A 21,591-nucleotide genomic window follows, 5' to 3' on the forward strand; every position below is an offset into this window, starting at 1 on the left:
AGTTTTATAGATATAGCTACTTGTTATGGAGATGAATAATTTATACTCTTTTAGAATTTAAAAACCTTCACATTTCTATCAATTTTGTGGATGAATATTAAGGACATGCCAGTGTGCTAGTCTGGGTGATCTTAAAGGCATCTGTGTAAGCAATTGATTCCAGGAGAGATTTATTATGTTTTAGTTCTCTTTTAATGTTTATTCCTTTAAAATGAGCATAGACTCTCCAGTAGACATTTGATCAAAGATTATGAATAGGCAGTTTTCAAAAGAAGAAATGCAAAGTATTAACAACTCTATGAACAAATACTCTAAATCACCAAATGAGAGAACTGTTAAGTTAAAAAAATAAAACTTGTGTTTTACATCATTCATCGGAATTCACAACAATGAGAATGTCTCTTTTCCTCTACCTCTCAATTGAGAAATTTTCCTCATACTATATGAAAAAAAGAGACCTCATGCTGACCACCACATCTCACAATTACATAGATAGATTATGTTCTTTTTCACTTAAGTATCAGGTGAGGTTGTAACCTGCTCTTGATTCCATCCTTTCCTGACTTGTCCAGCAGAGTGCTCCTTCCACACCTCACCTCCCACATTTCCCCTTATAACTCACCCCTACTTATGATATCCTTTTTTGCTACCAATCAAACATGCTCATGTGTTCTCCATACTTAGGAAAAAAAAAAAACACATCCCACAGCTTATCCAACAATCTCCCCTAGTTATAGGACCTAAACTCTTTGAAAAATGGCACATAATTAGCATCCCCACGTCCTCTCCTCTCATTTTTGAATCATCTATATTCTGGCTTTGGCTTCATAATTCCTCTGAAATTGCTCCTAACAAAGTGATCACTAAATTACCAAATCTTTACAGAATTCTCTGTAGTATTGGATGATATTGATCACTCTTTCTTCCCAGACATATTCCTTTTTTCTGAATTTTCATGACACTATTGTTTGTTCTTGTACAACTCCTCCTCAGTCTCTCTTACTGGTTCTTTATCTATGTCCTATCCAGTAATCCTTGATGTTCCTTTTGTCTTTGTCCTGGCCTTCTTTTTGCTCAATATTGTCTCACTTGATGATCTCCCATAGATGGAATAAACATCTCTATTCAGATATTTCCCACGTTTATTTATCCACTCCTAGTCTCTCTGCTGAGTTATAGTTATACATCTCCAACTGCATTTTGGACATTTTGAACTCAATATGTCTAAAATAGAACTTGATATCTTTACTTTCAAATCTCTTCCTTATCAAACTTCCTTATTCTGTTGAGGGTCCTAGCTTCTCTCTAGTCACTCATGCTGCTAACTTTGATATCTTTCTCACTCTTTATTCTCACTCATCCCTCATATCTAATCTATTGCAAAATATGGCTATTTCCATTTTTGCAATATGTCTTATGCACAAATGTATTGCAAATTATATATAATATGTATGTATAATTATATATTTACACACACATACACACATATACATACTCCCACAGCATCTATTTTCTTATCATTTATATGGTCATAACTCTAGTTCAGACTCTTAATGCCTCTCTCTTGGACTATTGTGATTACTTTTTAACTACTTTCCTGGCCTCAAGTCTCTCCCCTTTCCAGGCCATCCTCCACTTAATTGTAGAAGTGATTTTTCTTAAGTGTAGGCATTTTTATGACTCTCTCTCTTTTTCACTGTCTCTCTCTGTGTCTTTCTCTCTCCCTCTCCCTTTTTCATTCTCTCTCCCCGACTCTTTTTTGTTCCTTTCTTTTCCTCTTCTCTTCCTCCTTCTCTCTTCCCTCCCTCTCTCTTCTCCTCTCTTCTTCCCTCTCTCTTTTTTCCTACTTCTCTTTCTTCTTTTCTCCTTCACACTTTATCCCCCCTTACTTAGTGACTTGCCCCAACTATTCAAGAAGCAAAATATTGAAAATCCACAAATTTCTGATCAATATTGAATAAATATTCACTGATAAATCATGTTTTTCTCCTCTCAGTAGGAGGATGGTTAAACAATTAATAATAGAACAAATTATATATTTTCAGACGTGGTTTATTTTGCTTGGATACATTTTGTTGTTACACAGGAAAGAGTTACATAGAAGGGGAGTAAGTGGTAGCAATGCTGGAGTGGGCAAGCATGAGTAAATTTTTTTTTTTTTAAAGGAAAAGCTTTGGGAAAAATAGGAATTGGCTCTTGTAGGATGTGTAGTTATTGTTTTTGATCTTTGACATGATATCTCAGTTGGACTTGCTTTGGGCTAACATTTGAAGTAGCACATCAATTTAATAGTATTACTATTAATTCAACATCTCTGCCATATTTCATATCTAGCTATCAATTATAGCTATTCCACTTTCAAATCTTTAACTGGGAATTTTTTTTCTCTTTAATCAAAATGTACTACCTTTCACTTATCCTATTTCTTTGCTTCTCTGAACCTATTATTTGTTTTCATTTAAACTTTCAGTCCCTTAGCTTCTCACTTGAACATTACTTGCCTTTCTACTCAGTCTGAATTCCCTAGATAATGTCAATGATTCTGCCTTCAGCAACTTAGAATTTCCCTCTCACTTGTCATTTCTGCTGTGACCATCTTGTCAGTCCCCAATCTCTGGAATCTTTACTCTCTCCTTTTCTATTGTCAGGATCTGGAATTGTCAGGCCCATCAGAGGTCCCCAAACTGAAAGATGACACCTTTCAACACATTGCTGCTATCTTAGCTACCCCTAAGTCCATAGTATGCTTGGCAATTTTTTTTTTGTTGTTGCATGACTTACATTGACCATAGTTTTCCAAAATCCTTACCTTTTCTCCTTAAGCTCCTGACCTCATCCAAAAGACTGTTTCACCTTATAACTGACAGAGAAGAAAGAAGAGCCCTTTCCTTTCCTCCTTGAAATGTCTCTGTCTGATCTTGTATCCTTTCTCTTTCCCTTTTATTTCAGAGGATAAGTAATTGCTCCTCCCCCACTTCCAAGGCTACTTTATCTACTTGAGCCTTGAGTGTCATCTCTTTAAGTATCTTTTTTGCTAGCTTTTTTTCTTTTGTCTTAAAAAAATTTCCATCTTCCTTTTCTTAAGAAAATCCTTTCTTAAATTTATAGTTCTCTTGAGGGTACCATTCTTTTTTCTCTCCCTTGGTTGCAAAACACTTTCAGGATAGATCTAGTCACATTGCCATTATTTCCTCACTTTTCATGCATTCCTGAAACTCTGTAGAAAATGTACTATGCGCTTTTTAAAAGTCTGTGCCATTCTTTATTCTTCCTATCATAATTGATACTTTTAATCACATCCTGCTTCTTGACATTCTTTTTCTTGGATTCCATGAGCCTGCATTATATAAATTTACCTCTTTTCTTTCTTACATCTCCTTTTTTTATAATCTAAATGGATTTTATTTCCCTTTCTGTCCCTTAAATCTTGGCATTTGGCATTTTCTATAGTTTAGTTCTTAGTAGTCTTTCTTTCCCTTTCTATTGATTCTTTTTTTGTATGTTTGATTTAATTTACTTTGCTTTGATTATCACCTATGTGCCAAAAACCACCAAATATCAAGTCTGGATCCCTTCTCACTCAAGCTTCAGGCCCACATTTTAAATTCTCTGCTGATGTCAAGAACTTAGTATATCCCAAATAATCATTTTTTTCTCCATCTAAATCTCCTTACTAATGAAAATAGAACTAGTATTGCCTGTCAACAAGACAGGAAACTCCAAAATCCTCTTTAACTGCCTGGTATTTGCCCAGAATTACACTGGTGTGTGTGTGTGTGTGTGTGTGTGTGTGTGTGTGTGTGTGTGTGTGTGTGTGTGTGTGTGTTTGTGTGAAGCAGCTCTCAGACATTTATCCAAAAATCCTGAAAGCAACTTTTTCTCCACTATGTCTGGCTACCTCTCTTTTATGAAATAAAGGTAATGATACTTTCATTATCATCCTTAGGGGATTATGAGCAAAATGCTTTTCAAAGTTTAAAACACTGAAGAAATGTGAATGGATCAGCTCAAGTATTCCTTAGAAAATCTTAACTCCATCTACCTTATATTATATATATTTGTAGCTGTATTATAGCCTATAACATTAACTTCTTATTAGCAAGGACTCTTGAATTTATTTTTGTCCCTGTGTCACCAAAGTCAAACACAGATTAATTGTTTAATTAAATTGAATTGTTAATTTTTTCTTCTTGGACATACTTCTTGGCTTCTCTTAGTTTTGTCTTTCTTTCATTATACTTTCATGTACTAGTGTGATTGATATAGCTGTGCTTACAGGTCTTTTGTCCCTGTAGTAGATTTTGAATTTCATGAGGGTATAAACTATCTTATTTATCAGTGTTTTCCTCCATAGTACTTTACATATATGTCTAGAAGCCTAGATTTAGAACCAAAAAGCACTAGAAAGATAAGGATAAAGATGTCAGTAAACCACTTTATATAACAATAACATTAACTAACAGAACACTAAGATTTGCAAAGTATTTTATTTATATGGCCTCATTTATTTCTTTCCTTTTTAAGTAATATTTACTTCAATCATGTCAAGGAAATTTTAGCATTAATTTTAATATTATTTTATTTTTTCCAAATACATTAAAGGTAATTTTTAACATTCAACTTGGCAAAACTTTGTGTTCCAAAATTTTCTCCCTTTTCCTTCCTCTTGATACCAGAAAACTGATATATATTAAATATATGTAATTCTTCTAAACATATTTCTATATTAGTCACAGCATTAGATTTTTTTTACAAGACTTTGTTCCACATCTCTTGCCTGTTCCTTCCCTCTTCTGAAGATGGTGGGCAATTTGATATAGTTTATAAATGTGCTATCATGCAAAACATAGCCATGACAAAAATAAAGGAAGTGAAAAAATATACTTCAATCTGCATTCCCAGGTTATAAATTCTTTATCTTGTTATGGATGACATTTTTCTTTGTGATTTCAAAGGACTTGTCTTACATTATTGTATTGCTGAGAAGAACTGAGTCATTTATAGTTGATCATTACTCAATGTTGCTGGTACTGTGTACAGTGTTTTCCTGGTTTTGCTCATTTCATTTTGCATCAATTCATACAAGTCTTTCCAGGTTTTTTTGAAACCCACCTGTTCATCATTTGTTGTTGTACAAGTTTGTAAATACCAGAAGAAGGATTCAATCTAAACAAACCATGTATCTTCTCAGGACCTCAATTTTCATATCTATAAAATGATAAGGCTATACTAAATGACCTTTGAAGTTCCTGTGGATCCCAGAATTTAGTGCTGAAAGGAATGTTAAAAATCACATCAACTTTATTTTGCAGATGAGGAAACTGAGGTACAAAACAGGGAAATTACTTGCCTAAGATCATATAATAAGTAGCAAAACAGTTTTTCTTCCATTATATCACAACCTCTTCTCTGTAGAGGGAGCTTTATTCTTTGTTGTTGTTGAGTCAATTTGCACTCACATCCAACTCTTCATGACCCCATTTAAGGTTTCTTGGCAGAGGAACTGGAGTGGTTTTCTATTTCCTTCTTCAGCTTATTTTACAGATGGGGAAACTGAGGCAAACTGTAGAGAGACTTTTTCAAAATCACACAGCTAATAAGTGTCTGATGCCAGATTGAAATTCAGGAATATGATTCTTTCTCATTCCAGGCCTGGCACTCTATATACTGTGGCACCACCTACCTGCCCCTTATGCTCTACCTTATCCCAACCCTGTGAGGCAGATCATTCAAGTACTAAGATACCCTTTAATAAATGAGAAAACTAAAGTCATGGTGGAGTAATAAATCCAAGGTCATATAATAAGGAAATGTCAGAACTGGGACTTAGATGCAAATCTCCTCACATCAGACTCAGTGATCTTTCCATTTTCCCTTCTTTCCTTTCTCTTTATAAATGTTTTTGAATGAATTTGGGCAATTAGATAACCCAGCATATAGAACACTGGGTTTAGGATCAGGGAGACTCAATTTTCTGATTCAAATCGGACTTCAAATAGGTAGGACTTATGTGATCCTGATCAAGTCACTTAACTCTGCCTCAGTTTCTTCATCTGTCAAATGAGCTGGAGAAGAAAATGGCAAACCATTCTAATATATTTGCCAAGAAAAACCTAAAGTAGGATCACAAAGAGTCAGACATGACTGAAAAATGACTGCACATCACTTCAGTGAGTGAATAAATGATGGATGGTGTTCTGCATATCTTCATGAGTTCATTTGATTAGTTTGTGATCTGACTATTTTAGTGGCTGCCTGTGGAGAGATGTGAAAGTTTTGCCTATTTCACTATCTGGAAAATTTCACTTTTCCTTTCCTTTTTCGCCTCTTGCTGCAGTGTGTAGTGATACCTTTGGTTCATTTTTTAAAAACTTCTTTTCATTATTTATTCCTGCATCACCTATTCTTCATTCTTTTTCTAACTAAGCTCTCATTGTTCTTTTCATCACAGCTGACATTTATATAGCACCTACTATTTGCCACATACTGTATTAAGAGCTTTTAAAATATTATTTTATTCAATCCTTGTACAGTTGTGCAAAGTGCCTTTTAAATGCCATTTCATTCTCATAGCAACTCGAAGCCAGTTGCTATTATTATCCCCATTTTACAGATAAGAAAACTGAGACAAATAAGTTGAATGACTTGCCAAGATCACAAAGCTAGTAAGCACCTGAGGTTTAAACTCTAAATGTATCTCTCTCTGACCTCTGGGCTAGTTGTTATTAACATGAAGTCCAAGAATTTTGTTCCCTCAAGAAAGCATGGACCTAAGTGATGGGGATGAGTACTTTTCCTCCTGAAGATCAGTTTATATTTTTAATTACCAAAGAATAAGAAGTTCACCTCTGACATTTTTAGAGGGATATCAGATTTTAAACTTGTACCACTGTCAAGAAACATATGCTCAGAAATCACAAGGATCTGTTTTGTGAATAGAATTTAGACTTCAGAAAGAGGCAATTAAAAACCCAAAGCTTACTTCTCCTTTTGAAGCTTAAAGAGAAGTCTCAGAAAATTGAAATGTTTTCTGCTAATTAACTGTCACAAATATGATGTCATTAAGCTCCAAGTCTCTTTAGTTATCTTCAAAGCCATTAACAAAGACTGTAGGATCCTCTTAAATATGTAAAAGAGAAAACAAATTGCCAAATCATAATGAATGTTCTGTAGAACTTTCCTATTTCCCTTAGAATGTGATACTAATTAAAGAAGGATTTCATTATTTTCTAAGCTATTGTGTGCAGCAGTATTCTTCTTTGATAAGAACTCTAATGCATAGAAATGAATTATTGGTACTCATTTTTATGATTGGTCATTTGTAAAACACTTTGGGTCACATCTAATTGTGAAAGTTCACTATTAAGTAGCAATTACTCGCTTTAGGATGTTAAGAATATATATATTGTGTTGAGTATGGTGGTTATACCAATAATCCCTGCTTCTAGGAAGGCTAAGGCTAGAAGATCACTTGAACTCAGGAGTTCTGAACTAAATCAATTAGATGTCTAGACTAAATCATCTCTAGGATTAGGGGGTGATGCGGCTACACAATAATGGATGTCCTGGCCCCAAAATGAAATATATCAAAATTTACATGCAGATTGGTCCCTTAAGAGGTCAATCTGGATGACATAGGGAAACTTAATTTCTTTTTTCTTCTCCTCCACCCAAATAAAAGTCCATTTTATGGAAACTGATGCTATTGAACACCAGAGATAACATCACCAGTGAATCTTAAAGATTAAGTCTCTTGGGAACCTTTCATAGAAAAAAAGACCAGTTTCTAAGAGCAAAAGGAGAACTTTTTGTCAATTAATAAATGTGAAATACCAATTAATTCCCTTATTACCTCGTTTAGCTTCTCCACAGTTCCATATGGCAGGTGGCCATTGAATACTGAGTAAAACACATTGTCTACATGCCAACTGTTTCTTTCATTTGTTTATTTCATTGTGATAAATCTTAGCCCTGGTAGAGAATCTAGTTCATGTTATTGATCATTTTAATCTGGATGCCATTAATCTCCCATTGCCCTCACTCTTTTTTATATGTACATTGTAAAATGTGTTCTGCAATTTAGTTATTTTGCATTTAGATGAATAGAAATGCCCAGAAGTATGTAGACTTTGGAATATTGCCTTCACATCACTTTTTAGGAGTCCCATAAGTTAACAGTAATAAATTTCTGGGCTGAAATAAGCCTTTCATAAGTGACCATTGCAACAAGTAGGGTATATGCTTAGTAAATAAAAATGATACATTTATATGCTGTAGAAACTTAGGACCACTGATAAATAGAATTAGCTACTTTTCTTTCTTCTGATTTCATGTGTATTTTCTTTCTCTTTGCACTGTGTATATGTTTCAATGAAATATAATCAAGAAAAACTAATACCTTTCTAATTTATTTACAAGGGAGCATTAATTCTTTAATATATAAACCGGTGGCACATTATTTGTTGGCAAACAAATTTTCACCAAAAAAATTTAAAGAATCCTCTAGATTAGGGAGTATTAACTTGGGGTATATGGACTTGATAACTATATTTTGGAAAATTGGATTCCTTTATTATCCTTTGTCTTTATTTTATGCATTTAAAAACATTGTTGTTAGAAGAACTTCACCAAACAGCCAGAGGGTTCCCATGTTCCCCCTCTTTTCTTGCCCCACATTTAAGAGCTCCAACTTGAAGACCGTTGTTAAATATTAGGATGAGGCCTTTCTAAAGGCCTTATCTCTTCTATGTCAATTTGTCTTCTATGTTAATGATGGTGGTTAGATCCCTTTAAGACTTACTGGTACACTGGGATGAAAGTTTGTTGACTCACTGAAATCTAGCATAGAACCCATTATATTTCCTTCCTGGCAGTTGGAATTTTCTTTTAACTGAGAGTCATTGGTATTTATTCATTTCATTCCCAGGGCATTCTCCTAGGTAATGAGAAGATTCTAAGATCACATCAGACTTCTATAAATTTGAGATGTGGGCAGCTATTCTTGTCGAAAAACAGCACAGATTCACAGTGACTCTGAAAGGTGCCTCATATGTACTATATTAACCATCTTTTAAGAAGCTTATGAACATTGTAGCTTTTATCGATTCCAGGGAATTAGACCCCACAATAAAAAATAAAAGTCGATGGTAACTTTCTCCCTATATAGGGGTGTATGAATCAATATTTTGAATTTACTATAATTTGCTGGTAATGGATAGAAGAACTAAAAGAATTGCAGTGTCGTCTTGTGGGTCACAGCTGTGCAATGTAGCCTTTTTTGTCCTTAGCTAAGCTCTGGTGTAGATCATCATATTCTTCTAATAACTAGAAATATGGTTGGTAGCCGAATTGGTACGTGTATTTATTATTCAGTTTCACAAGATTATTTGACCTAAGTCAAATAATAAGACTACATCTATTTATCCCAAGAACAAAACTTGCCTAGTGACTTGAGTTTTGCAAACCTGAAGGATTACCAGATGCTTTGATTTTTTTTTTTAATTATTAAATACTTCAGAGACATCAAAAACCTGTAAAGCATAGTTCCTTTTGTATTCTTCAGACTAATGGAAAAATCTTTCCTAGTGTAATGCATAAAGTCTTGGATTTGGAGTCATGAAGGGCCTTCTAAACTTACTTCCCACACTCTAGTTACATGACCATTGGTGAGTCACTCAGTCACTGTGCCTATGTCCCTATCTGTAAAATGGGGAATATCAATATCTATAACATCCATTTCAGAAGCTTGTTTTAAGGATCAATGAAATAATGAATGTAAGATGTGCTTTATAAATCTAACCATAATATGTGTGTATATGTGTATATATATATGTGTGTGTGTGTATATATATATATATATATATATATATAATATATATATATATATATGCGTTTATACAGATACTTAAAAATACAATATATACACAAATATAGAACACTATATAAAAACAAGATAATCCTTAACCTTAAGAAATTTGATAAAAATAATTATAATATAAGGTAGAATGTGAATTACCTTGTATTTATGTGACTATTTAAAAAATGCTTCCTTGAGTAGAGTATAGAGTTCTTGAGATGATTTTTTTTCATTTATGTGTCTTCCACCTATCACAGTTGGAGAAGGAAATGAACCATTTCAGTGTCCTTGCCAAGAGAACCGCAAATGGCATCAACTGAACAACTTATCATAGTGTTCTTTGGGTGGCAGCACTCAGTGCTTTAAGGCAGCTATCATATCCCATATGTGTACTCTTTGTCTTTTCTTTCGGGAGAAAAAAATGGTTGTTGAGGAGTACTTCTGATATTTTTAGGAGTTGTGAATGTTTTTAGTAAGATTTTCAGCTATATGATGAAATAACTAGTATTTTGTTTCACCTTTGTTATAACTGATAAATTCATAATGATTCTTAAACCTGAAAGACATACACAGGGAATCCTACCAATACCTCCACTCTTTTGGTTATAATGAAGTTCAGAAAAATTAGCTCACAATTTTGTAATATTCCCATTTAATTTGGACCACTAGTCCCTTTTAGATGCCACTGAACTTCTCAGCCTTAACTCCATGGTTAGCTATTTCAAAGATGACCTTTTTCAGCACCTTATATTGATCTATTCCCTTAACATCCTTCAGACTCAGCCAATATCCTACCTTCTCTTTTTCCCTCAGTTGTAGTGCCATATTTCCAATTACCCAGATTCTCAACCTAGGTATCATCAATGGTGCTTCACTCTCCATTCTCCCTTTTTTTCTATCCTTCGTCCAAAAAGTGGACCAAACCTTGTTGATTCTATTTCTCCTTTCTCTTCTCTCCACTCATGAAATCATCATACTAGTTCAGGCCTTGTTATCATTAGTGTGAACTAATCCAATGACATCTGAATTGGACTCTCTGTCTTCTGCTTCTCCTATCTCGAGTCGGTCATCTTAATTCTTCCATTCAGATAAATTGATATTCTCAAAACATTAGTCTGGTGATGTCACTGATATTCAATATATTTATATATCTCCCTATCATTTCAGAAGAAAATATAGACTATTCTATATAGCATTTAAAGCCCTTTATATGTGAATTTTTTCTATATCTCATAATACTCCTTTTTTTGCACATGATATATGGGCGAGCTGGTTCCATATACCATATCATGTTTCTTCTCCCCATGTCTCTATGACATAACTAGAATATACTTGCACATCTTGGAAATTTCTTGCTCCTGAAAAGATTCAGCTAAATTTACTTCTCACCCAAGGCCTTTCTTAATTCCAACAGTTATAATATTAATATCTTCCCTTCCCCTCCCAAATTACTTTTGATTTTCATGTCATATCTTTTGTATTCACTTATCTGTATATATATTATTTTTCTTAGTTGACCGTAAGATAAGCTCTGATGTGATGGAGACCATAAATTTTTTGTCTTTTGAGCCTTATACTATATTTTATTCATAGGTACTTAATAAGTGTTTATTGAGGAAATGAAAAAAAAATCCTGAAGGGTTTTTTAAAGACAGAATGTGTTAATTGAATCTATGATTGAGATACAATTAATAGGCACAGTACATAGCTTTTAAGCTTGAAGAAAAAAATAATACAGAACACTAAGTATGTTCTCTCTAGACATAGTCATGTATATAGACACCTAGTTTTTAAATGTTGCCTTACTCTTTTCAACAATGAAGTGATTCAGGTTAATTCCAATAGGTTTGTGATGGAGAGAGCCACCTGCATCCAGAAAGAGGAATAGGGAACTGAATGTGGATCACAACATAATATTTTCACCTTTTTTTGTTGCTTTTTGCCTACTTTTTAAAATCTTATTTTTCCCTTTTTATTTGATTTTTCTTGTGCAGCATGATAATTGTGGAGGTATGTTTAGAAAAAGTACATGTGTTTAACATATATTGGATTGCTTTCTGTCTGGGGAGGAAGGGAAGGAAAAAAAATTGGAATACAAGATTTTGCAAGGGTGAATGTTGAAAACTATCTTTGCAGATATTTTGAAAATGAAAAGCTATTATTAAAAAAAAAAAAGAAAAACAAGGGGAAGAGGAAGATTAAAATAAGTTGCTCTGAAAACATCTATTATTTTATTTATACCGCATATTTTATATGTATTTATGCATGTAAACATTGTCTTTCTGTCTCTCTCTCTCTCTCTCTCTCTCTCTCTCTCTCTTTCTCTCTCTTTCTAGCAACTGGGGTCATCAAGTGACTTTTCTGGGGTAATACAGCTAATAAGTATTAAGTATCTGAGGCCAGATTTGAACTTCTTTTATTTGAAATGAATTAAACCCTTTATGTCAGTGCCAATTCAGAAGTACTTGGCGACACGGGGAAAAAAATCTGGGTCTAGAATCAGGAAGATCTGAGTGTGAATTTGGCTAGACCCCAGCCAAGTCATTTCATCTCTGTTTGCCTCAACTTCCTGCATTGTAAAGTGCAGATGATAAAATATAGCACTTATTTCCCAGAATTGTTAGGAGGATTGAATGAGATGATGTTTGTAAAAGCACTTAGTACAAGCACCATATGAATGCTTATTCCCTTCCCTATCTCCAGTTACTTCTAATGAGTTAGGCTACATAATAGGTATGTATGATTTCAATTCAAAATTTGGATTTTAAAGATCAGTTGATTCTCTTGAATGGTTTTGTCTCTCTTATTCCTATAGAGAAATAAGGCCTTCAAAATTCTATCAAAATTTTGCTTTTCTTGAAGTCTAAAATGACATTGAGACCTTCATTAGTGAGCCATGCTTCTCTCCCCCTTGTCCCTTCCCCCCACTCTTTTTCCTTGGTCCTGAGAGCAAAGTAATTTATGTAAAATAGAAGTATTACTAATTTCTGGGAATGATTAACATTTTGCTTAATACTCAACCATCAGCCCAGTGGACAGGAAGCAAACCTTGACTAAGTAGTGAGATTTTCCCTATTAGTTGAATTGCCAGACAGAATCTGTAGGAAATGGGTCTGGTTCCTGAGTTTGTTTTGTGTATTTAATTTTTTTTTTTTTTTAATGTCAAGAGTACACCATGTAAGGAAGAATCGGAGGGCTACAGTAATTGGCTGGGAAGGAAGCATGTTTTACTTGTTCATTTATTTGGAGTTAGCTGATTATTCCAATTGTCATGCTTTTTCTACTTTAAAAGCTTCAGTTAGAAGTGTTACCTTTCAGGGCCTTATTTCACATGAAATCGGTTTCTGTTAAAATAATTTATGTGTGAAATGTGCTTAGTACTTGCCAAGATCTGTGGACATTGTTCTTCTCTAAAAGTAATTGCCAGTGTTTTGTTTAATTTGGAAACTCTTTTGACAATTGCCATGTGATTCTATAGCTTAGGGATGGTAGGGAGAAGGATCAGGGTATCTAGAATGGGAATGTCATCAAAAAATGGGTTGTTGTGGGCTCAGCTGGTTTTTCTCTTGTTGGAAGGTAGGTCTAGCTAATAATATACTTTCTATCAGTCATATAAGAAATAAAAGTAGGGATATGTGTTTAGTTTCAATTTATAATTGAAATTGATTTTTTCTTCATTTTCTGAATTAACTGTCAAAATAGTAGCATGTTACAGTTACCCATGAAAGCAGGCTCTTCAGCCTAACCACTGAAATTTGCTTTTCTAAGACAGAAAGATCTAAAATATCACCTTCTTCATAATAATCTTCTTTGCTTGTTATTTTTTGGCTTGGTCCTTTGGCCTCCAACTAATCCCATCCTGCCACGTGACTTGGCTTTCTGCTCAAGACATTGCTGAAATGTCTACCTTTTGCCCTCTTGCCTTCTTATCTGATTTATTTTTTTTCTCAAATCTTTCCTAGTTAAACTCATCTCTACTGATCCCTTTCTTTCTACCCTGCCTTATTGCCTGCCTTGGGATTAACTATATATTCCTTTGTCATTTTTTCCTCATATTGTTTCATATGCATATGTTCTGTCTCCTCCAATACATTTAAACATTCCCTGGCTTTTATTTATTTTTATCTGTAGCACTTCCATCACTTAGTACAATGATGTGAGTATTTAGGCACTCAATATGTGCTCATTAGTCAAATAAGCTCCTTAAGTGAAAGAATCATCAGTGAGTGCTCTATAGTTATATTGTGTAGAAAGAAACTTGTCAATAGGTAGCTCAAGCAACTAATGGCTAATTAAAAAGTCTTAATAATTAAAAAAAAAAAAGAAGTTGTAACTAGAAGAATACAAAGATTCATAGAGGCTGCCATGGTATTTCAAAAACCAATATGTTAAATTAAAACCTCTCCCATACTTTTAGTTGGAAGGGTCCTTAAGACACATTGCACAGTATTGTTGAAGGAAGGGACTCCATTGTGTAATGAGTAGCAGAGTTTATGATAGCGGGATCTTAATTTGTTAATAGACTCCCTGCCTGCCTTTTAGGATTCTGAGAAAATACTTATTATATGCTGTAAAGACTTAATTGAGAATGGTTATTCTTATTAAAGTCATAGGATCATCAATTTAGGGTAGAAGGGGACTTAGAGGTAAAGATCAACCCCTTCATTTTACAAATGAGGAAACTGAAACAAAATAATTTGCCTAAGGTCAGACAAAGAGTTCATGGTAAAACTTGGACATAAATCCAAGTCCTCTTGGGGCCAAAGTCAGAAGTCTTCTTTCTGTACCATACTGCTATTATAATTGGTTCCCAAGAAAACATGAAGCTACATGAAGCAATGTTTTAGGAGAAGCAGAATTTAGGGGAGTGAAGCTTAGATGATTGGGAGCAAGAGTTGCACAGGAAAGAAACAAACAAAATAAATAAAAATGGAATAGTTTTTCTCACAATATTAAATGGTGTGAAATTATTGTAGAACCCATCTCAGCTATACAGGTTATTTTTTTTTAAGTTATATTTTGACTCTGACTAGTTATACAATTTAGTCGACCATATGAATATATGAACTTAGACACTAGACTTTGTTAGGAAGAGCATTCTAAAAGTAAAAACTGAGTATAGATCCATCATGGTATTTAATAAATGTTATGGGACAACTGGTGTGATGGCCAAAATATTGGATTGGGCATTAGAAATACCTCAGTTCAAATCTTATTTCCTACAGTTCCTGGCTATATGAATATGATCAAATCATGTAAACCCTTTGGACTTTAGTTTTTTCATCTCTAAAATTGAATGGGTTTGGGGAGCTTGACTAAGATGTCTTCTAACACCTCTTTCCTCATTAAATCTATGATCTTATGAACTGCTCTGGATCTTCTTTGCCTTGAGGTATATTGTATTGATATTCATTCCAAGTTATAATCTTATAAATCAATTTAAATGGATGGCTCAAAGATTCTTCAAACATGTGTGGAACATTGAGCCATATGCTATTGTTTGTATACACATAACTTTTAAATAGTGGAAATAAATAAAAATTACTTTAGGAGCATAATGAAAATTGCTTTTATATTCAAAGCATGGCAGTTTCTTATACCAGTTTCCTCAGTGAAACAAACTATTTGAATGTTTTTTATTTAAAATACTTTGAGGGGGGCAGCTAGGTGGAGCAGTGGATAAAGCACCAGCCCTGAAGTCAGAAGGACCTGAGTTCAAATCTGGCCTCAGAAACTTACCACTTTCTGGTTGTGTGACCCTGGGCAAATCACATAACCCCAGTCGCCTCAGAAAATAAAAATAATAATTATAATGATGATAGTAATCATTTGAGGAACAAAGACTGGAAGTTCCAAGGAGAAATGTTTGTGTTCATTGTGTTTGTAAACAGAACTACAAACAGTTAAATAACTTCCAATCTTGTATTTGAATTAACCTAATGTGTTCCTAAAAATCAAAGAATTTTAAAGACAATTTCAAAATTATGAAACAATTAATTTTAATTCAAATAAATATTTAAAATAAACATTTGCCCAAAAAAGCCTTTCTAGAAGAGAGGAGTGAGAGAGTAGTGAAATTGTTTAAATAGTGATCAGGCTTTCAGAATTACATTTCTGGAAATCACCACTCTAAGTAATCTTACCTCCACATTCCAGAATGCCCATGGTTTTGTCAAAGTAGATATTGCACTCAGAGATGTAGGCTGTGGCTTAACCTGTTCATCCTCAGCAATTGTTGCTTACTACTTCATAAATCCTGTATAGGAAACGCACCCAATGGTTTTTGGGGCTTTCTTCTAGATCAGAGATTCTTAACTTTGTGTCCATGGACCCCATGAATGCTTTTTAGGAGCTTGTAAATTTGAAAAGGAAAAAAAAAAATATATATATATATATATATATTTCTATTTTCACTAATATTAAATGGATATTTAGCATTTCCTTCTATTATGAATGTGTAAAACAAACCATAGTAGCATTACATTTCACCAGATTGCCAAAGTGTTGTGGGGTTGATGACACAAAAATTATTCTTGGTATTGTTTGGATAGCTGTGGAGCGTATCGGTGATCTGTTTGATCATCACTTGCTCTTGTTTTGACTGCTCTACCTTCTTTTCCACTCATTTTTCCCTATGACATTCTTCATATTATTTCTTCTATGTCTTCATTTATAATGCGTTGCATCCCTCATATACCCAACATGTGTCTCATTGATTGCCTTTTGACCCTCAGCTTGAATTCTTCAGGGAATGTGGCATTCTATATCCCATTACCATATAGCACTATTTGGAGACTGTTAGGTTTAAAATAGAGACCACTGTTTCAGGGAGAGTGGAGTCATTCAATTTTCCAAAGGCCTTCCAGTCTTTCCTTTGCCTTTGAGACAACCTAAATAATAAGTAATAATAACAATAATAAGCCCCTTTTGGGGAGTAGGGGAAAGGGAAGATAAAGCTTTTTCAGTTCCTTAGTGGTTTTTTTTTTCTTTTCTTTTTAGTAATGAGTCAATAGTTGCTAGATTATTAAAAATAGCTTGCTTAATTTTTATTATTTTTACCTGTCATCTTCCTTACTCCATTTTTTTTTTTGCCATAAATGACTTGATTTGAGTAGATGGAATTACTACTGTATGAGTTATTTGTCTAATTGTACATAGCTACAATTTATATCAAATTTAATGTTGACATTCAACAAATATGAAACAAAGATTCAAGTTATAGGAGATAGTTTAAGGGCTATATACTTAGCAATATAACTTAGCCGTATCTGCAGGAAGAGCTGAGATATATCAGCTTGTGGTACTTATACATAAGGTCAGCAGCCATCATCATCCTCTGCCTCAAGTTGCATACTGCTCTGAGTGTTCATAGACTTCATCAGGTAGAACGCTCCCAAGGTCTCAGCCACAGTGCATTCATTTTTCTCACTTTATTACCATCACATCTGATTCCAATTTGCTACCAAATTGAGTTTCCATTCCCGAGCTTGACATTCAAGCCCGTCAGGTGGATTAGCGCTGTCAGCTTTGTTAGTATAGCTTCAGGTCAGCTAGCATCAGCCTATTAAATGTCCTCTGCTCCCCATCTCAGCATCTCTGCTACTTGTGTGGTTATCCCTTTGAGGAGCAGGACTGGGTTACCCAATGTAACCTTTTAGCAACAGCAGAGGGTTGCCTATCATAACCTTTCTCCTTGTTGAGAAATAGTAATTTTAGACCCACTGAATAGCTTTTCTGATTAAGAGAGTAGGTTTTTAGTCCTTATTTTCTTGCTGTTTCAGCAGCTTTTCATCAGGCCAGAAAGACTAGTGTTCTGTGATTGGGTCATTAGGTGAAATTTGATTGATTGGACTATTGTGCAGAGGAGCTGTCTTTGATTCATTTGTCTGGACCTTTTTTACTTGCTTTCTATACTTACTATTTCTGCATATGGAGCTTAAACATAATTTGTGAAGTTTTGCTTCTAAACTGAGAGTAATTGTCAGCTTTGCCTTCTTTCTGTTTTTCCTTTTTTCCTTTCCCTCCCCACCTCTCTCTCTCTCTCTCTCTCTCTTTTTTTTTACTGACAGGATTTGAATACCCAAGGTTAATATAAAGATCTTGATCTAGGCTTTTGGTTAAGAGGGAAGAATGCTGTTTGGGGAATTTTACAATGAATTCCTGGGGTCCCTTATTGAAAGCGGTTGTAATCAATTTAGCTACTGTTCTCCAAAAGGGAAGCAAATTATTTTACAGATATATATATATATATGTGTGTGTGTGTGTGTGTGTGTGTGTGTGTGTGTGTGTGTATACATACACGCATACATACATTATATATATGCATATATATATACACACACATATATTATATATACATCTATACATTATATATATATAGCCTCAGGTGATTACTTTGTGTTTCTCAGCTAAAGATCAATTACCAACCGATCATACTAAGTAGGAACACAACAAATTTAATATTTGGATTTCTAATTATGTACCCATTCCTAAGGCCAGTGATTATGAATGTTTATGACTGTATTACCAAGACTATCAGTAAATGAAAATATCCTTGTATTTCATGTTTCACAATTTAGGGTTCTATAACAGCAAATATTCATCCACTGAAGGCTAATCAAGGTGAGCAAAGGCTTTATTTCATTTCACTGCTCTTTTCCACCTTCCCTAGCCCCTCTTTCTACACAGCCTCTAAGTTCAGAGAATAGAAATGTAAACAGCTCATTTAATACATCTCTAATTATTTCTCCTTAAGTTTAGCCTTAATATATGTCACAAACAACAATAGGAACAAAATATCTGTCAATTGATAAGAAAAGCAGCCAATTTATAGAACTGTCCTAACTCTCTTGTTGTCAGATATCTTTTTTGAAGGTACATCAGGAGAAATTATGATTTCTGGAAGCAGTATATTCTCAATATATCTTAAAAATATGATATTACTCAAAAAAAAAAAAAGATTGTTGTATTGCCTAGAAGCAATATCTGATACTACCTTATAAGCTAAGCATTTAGAGATCTTCAATAAAAAGTGAATGGAAAAGATAAGAGAACTGAGGAGGGACATGTTTCAAAAGACAATGCTTGAGCTTCTAGAGGGCAGAATATAAATGAAAATAATGAGAATGAATAACCTAATATTATATCTCATCTTTGAGAATTTTTTGTGTGCACATTTTGAGATTGAAATAGGTCATATGTCTAATTTCTTTCTGTTCTTTAATCATAAATAATATTGTGGTTACTGAATAATTCATTATAGTGAGTCTGGGTCTCTAGCATCTTTTTTTCTTTTTGGTTGTTTTCTGACTTTCTGTTTATATAGACTATAGATGATTGATTGACTTTTTAGCTGTAAGGGGTAACATAATCTATTTCCTGATATTATTAGAATGATTCATCATAGTAAACATTTTTGGGTCTGCAACAGGCTGCTTTTAAGTGCTGACATTTTCCTGGTTTCTTGGAGGATTAAACCAAAGTCTAGTTTGTATCATTTATTCTTTGTTTTTTTTTGTTTGTTTGTTTGTTTTGTTTTGTTGTTGTTTGTTTTCTTTTGTTTGCCATTTTGATATTCAAAATGATATACGTAGTGTATTTTTCTCCTTCTTTGATCCATAGATAGTTCCTTTATATTTATCTAGTCATTAGTTGACCCATGTTGGGAAGTTACAGTGTAGTAGAACAAACATTTACTTTGAAGTCAGAGGATCTGAGTTCAGATCTTAACACCTGATATTTTCTCCCTTGAACATTTTACTTTTCCCAAATCTGTCTTTCCTTATCTGTAAAATGACAGGTTTAGATAAGATGGTCTCTGAGTCTGTTCTAGCTGTTCATCCTTGATCCTAACTGCCTAAATTCTTCTGCTTTCTTACCAGCGGTAAGATTTTGGGGCCATGGCAGGGGAAAATGTGACATATCACTTTCTCCTTAGAGTTTTTTTTTTTTTTTTTTACCAGAACTTTGCTTTTTTTCAAAATTAAAAAATTAATGGTATTTTATTTTTTTTCCAAATTATATGTAAAAATAATTTAAAGTATTCATTTCTATAAGATTTTGAGTTTCAAATTTTTCTCCTACCTTCTCTTCCTCTCTCCTCTTCCTAAATAGTAAACAATTTGATATAATTTATATATGTGCAGTCATGTAAAACATATTTCCATATTGGTTACAGTGTAAAAGAAGAAATAGACAAAAGGAAAAAAAAACATGAAAAAATGAAGTAAAAATATATATTCTTTGATCTGCAATTATTCCATAAGTTCTTTCTCTGGATATAGACAGTATTTCCCAACATAAATTCTTTGTAATTGTCTTGGATCCTTCTATTGTGAGAAGTTGATCACAGAATATTGCTGTGTAACTTTGCTTTTTTAATAATTAAATTTTATATTCTTCAAACTTCACCTCATCTGCCATTAAAAAGAATAATAAACTCCTATAACAAACAGATATGGTCAAACAAAACAAATTCCCATATTATTCATTTCATTTCCTTAAAGATTTTTGGGGAGGAAAAAAGCTTCATCCTTTAGTTTTCATTTCTCTGTTAGGATGTGAGCAGTATATTTCATCATGAATCCTGTGAAATCATTACATAGATCATATTTGTAAAGTTTTTCAGTAATGTTTGCCTTTGTTATATTGTTGTTATTGTGTAAATTATTCTGGTTCTTTTCATTTTACTTTGTGACAATTCATGCACATCTTACTAAGTTACTCCGAGATTGCCCTGCTTATCATTTCTTACAGTACTGTAGAATTCCATCACATTCATATACCATAACTTGTTCAGTCATCTCTAGTTCATGCATAACCCTTTAGTTTCCTTTTTTTGATATCTCACAAAGAATTAATACAGGTATATTTGTAGATATTGATTCTTTTTCTTTTTGTTTAATCTCTATGGGGTCATAAGTCTAAGTCAAAAGGTTTATTTTTTAGATTAGCATGAACTTGTTTTTAAAATTATACATGGCATTAGAATCATAATGCTGATTTACAGTATTTGAATATGGTTGTTACAAGAGGTTGATGTTTTTCCATTTTTTCTCTGAAAAATCAGAAACAAAGTAAATACATTTTTAAGAGAATCATGCAGGATTGGAACTAGGAGAGAATGATGTCATTGAAATTTCTCCATGCAAAAAATGTGAAGAAAAATGGATTTTTTTTAATGTTAAAGAAAAAAAAAAGCTCATATATCCCTATAATGTCATATGTATTTCTTTTTTTTTTTTCCAGAAAGAGCTGAGTCTCCCTAGAAGAGGAAGTTTGTAAGTAATACAAGATTCTTTCACTATAATCTTTTGTATAATTGTGATGTAATCATTCATTGAAGTATTTATTAGGTTTGTCAGTGGCAAATTGAAGGTTAAATGTGACAACTAACTGGCCTTAGCTTAGCAACAAAGAAAACGGAATTTATATGCATGAGCGTCAATATTCCATGATTTGAATATAATTGAATGTCCTTTGTAGTGGCCTCTAAATTATAATTACAGTGCAAGATTTCCAGGTTTCTAATGGGTGATGTGAACTAAGAATGCATTTTTATTCTAGGGTGACCCTTAATTTGAGAGAAAAAAATTCTGCCAATTTAATGAGCTCAGTTCTTTGGATGAAAATATTTGGCATGCAGATAGTATAAATGGCTGTGATAGGAATGATTTCTGTGCTCTAACTTCTAGAAATTCAAGCTCAGTCATTTTTTACGCCATTGCTGAGCAGAG

The 21,591-nt window shown here is 33.5% G+C and overlaps 1 protein-coding gene across 4 annotated transcripts in view; it reads left to right on the forward strand.

The window, feature by feature from the left end:
* MAST4 (microtubule associated serine/threonine kinase family member 4) overlaps positions 1–21,591 on the forward strand; it is an 802,919-nt gene that overhangs the window by 424,102 nt on the left and 357,226 nt on the right. For all 4 annotated transcript variants that reach the window (XM_051991523.1, XM_051991531.1, XM_051991539.1 and 1 more), the window contains one exon: positions 21,104–21,135. In XM_051991523.1, the coding sequence (XP_051847483.1) occupies positions 21,104–21,135 (32 nt within the window). The remainder of the gene's footprint in view (positions 1–21,103; positions 21,136–21,591) is intronic.

This window comes from Antechinus flavipes, chromosome 1 (assembly GCF_016432865.1).
Source record: "Antechinus flavipes isolate AdamAnt ecotype Samford, QLD, Australia chromosome 1, AdamAnt_v2, whole genome shotgun sequence".
Lineage (NCBI taxonomy): Eukaryota > Metazoa > Chordata > Mammalia > Dasyuromorphia > Dasyuridae > Antechinus > Antechinus flavipes.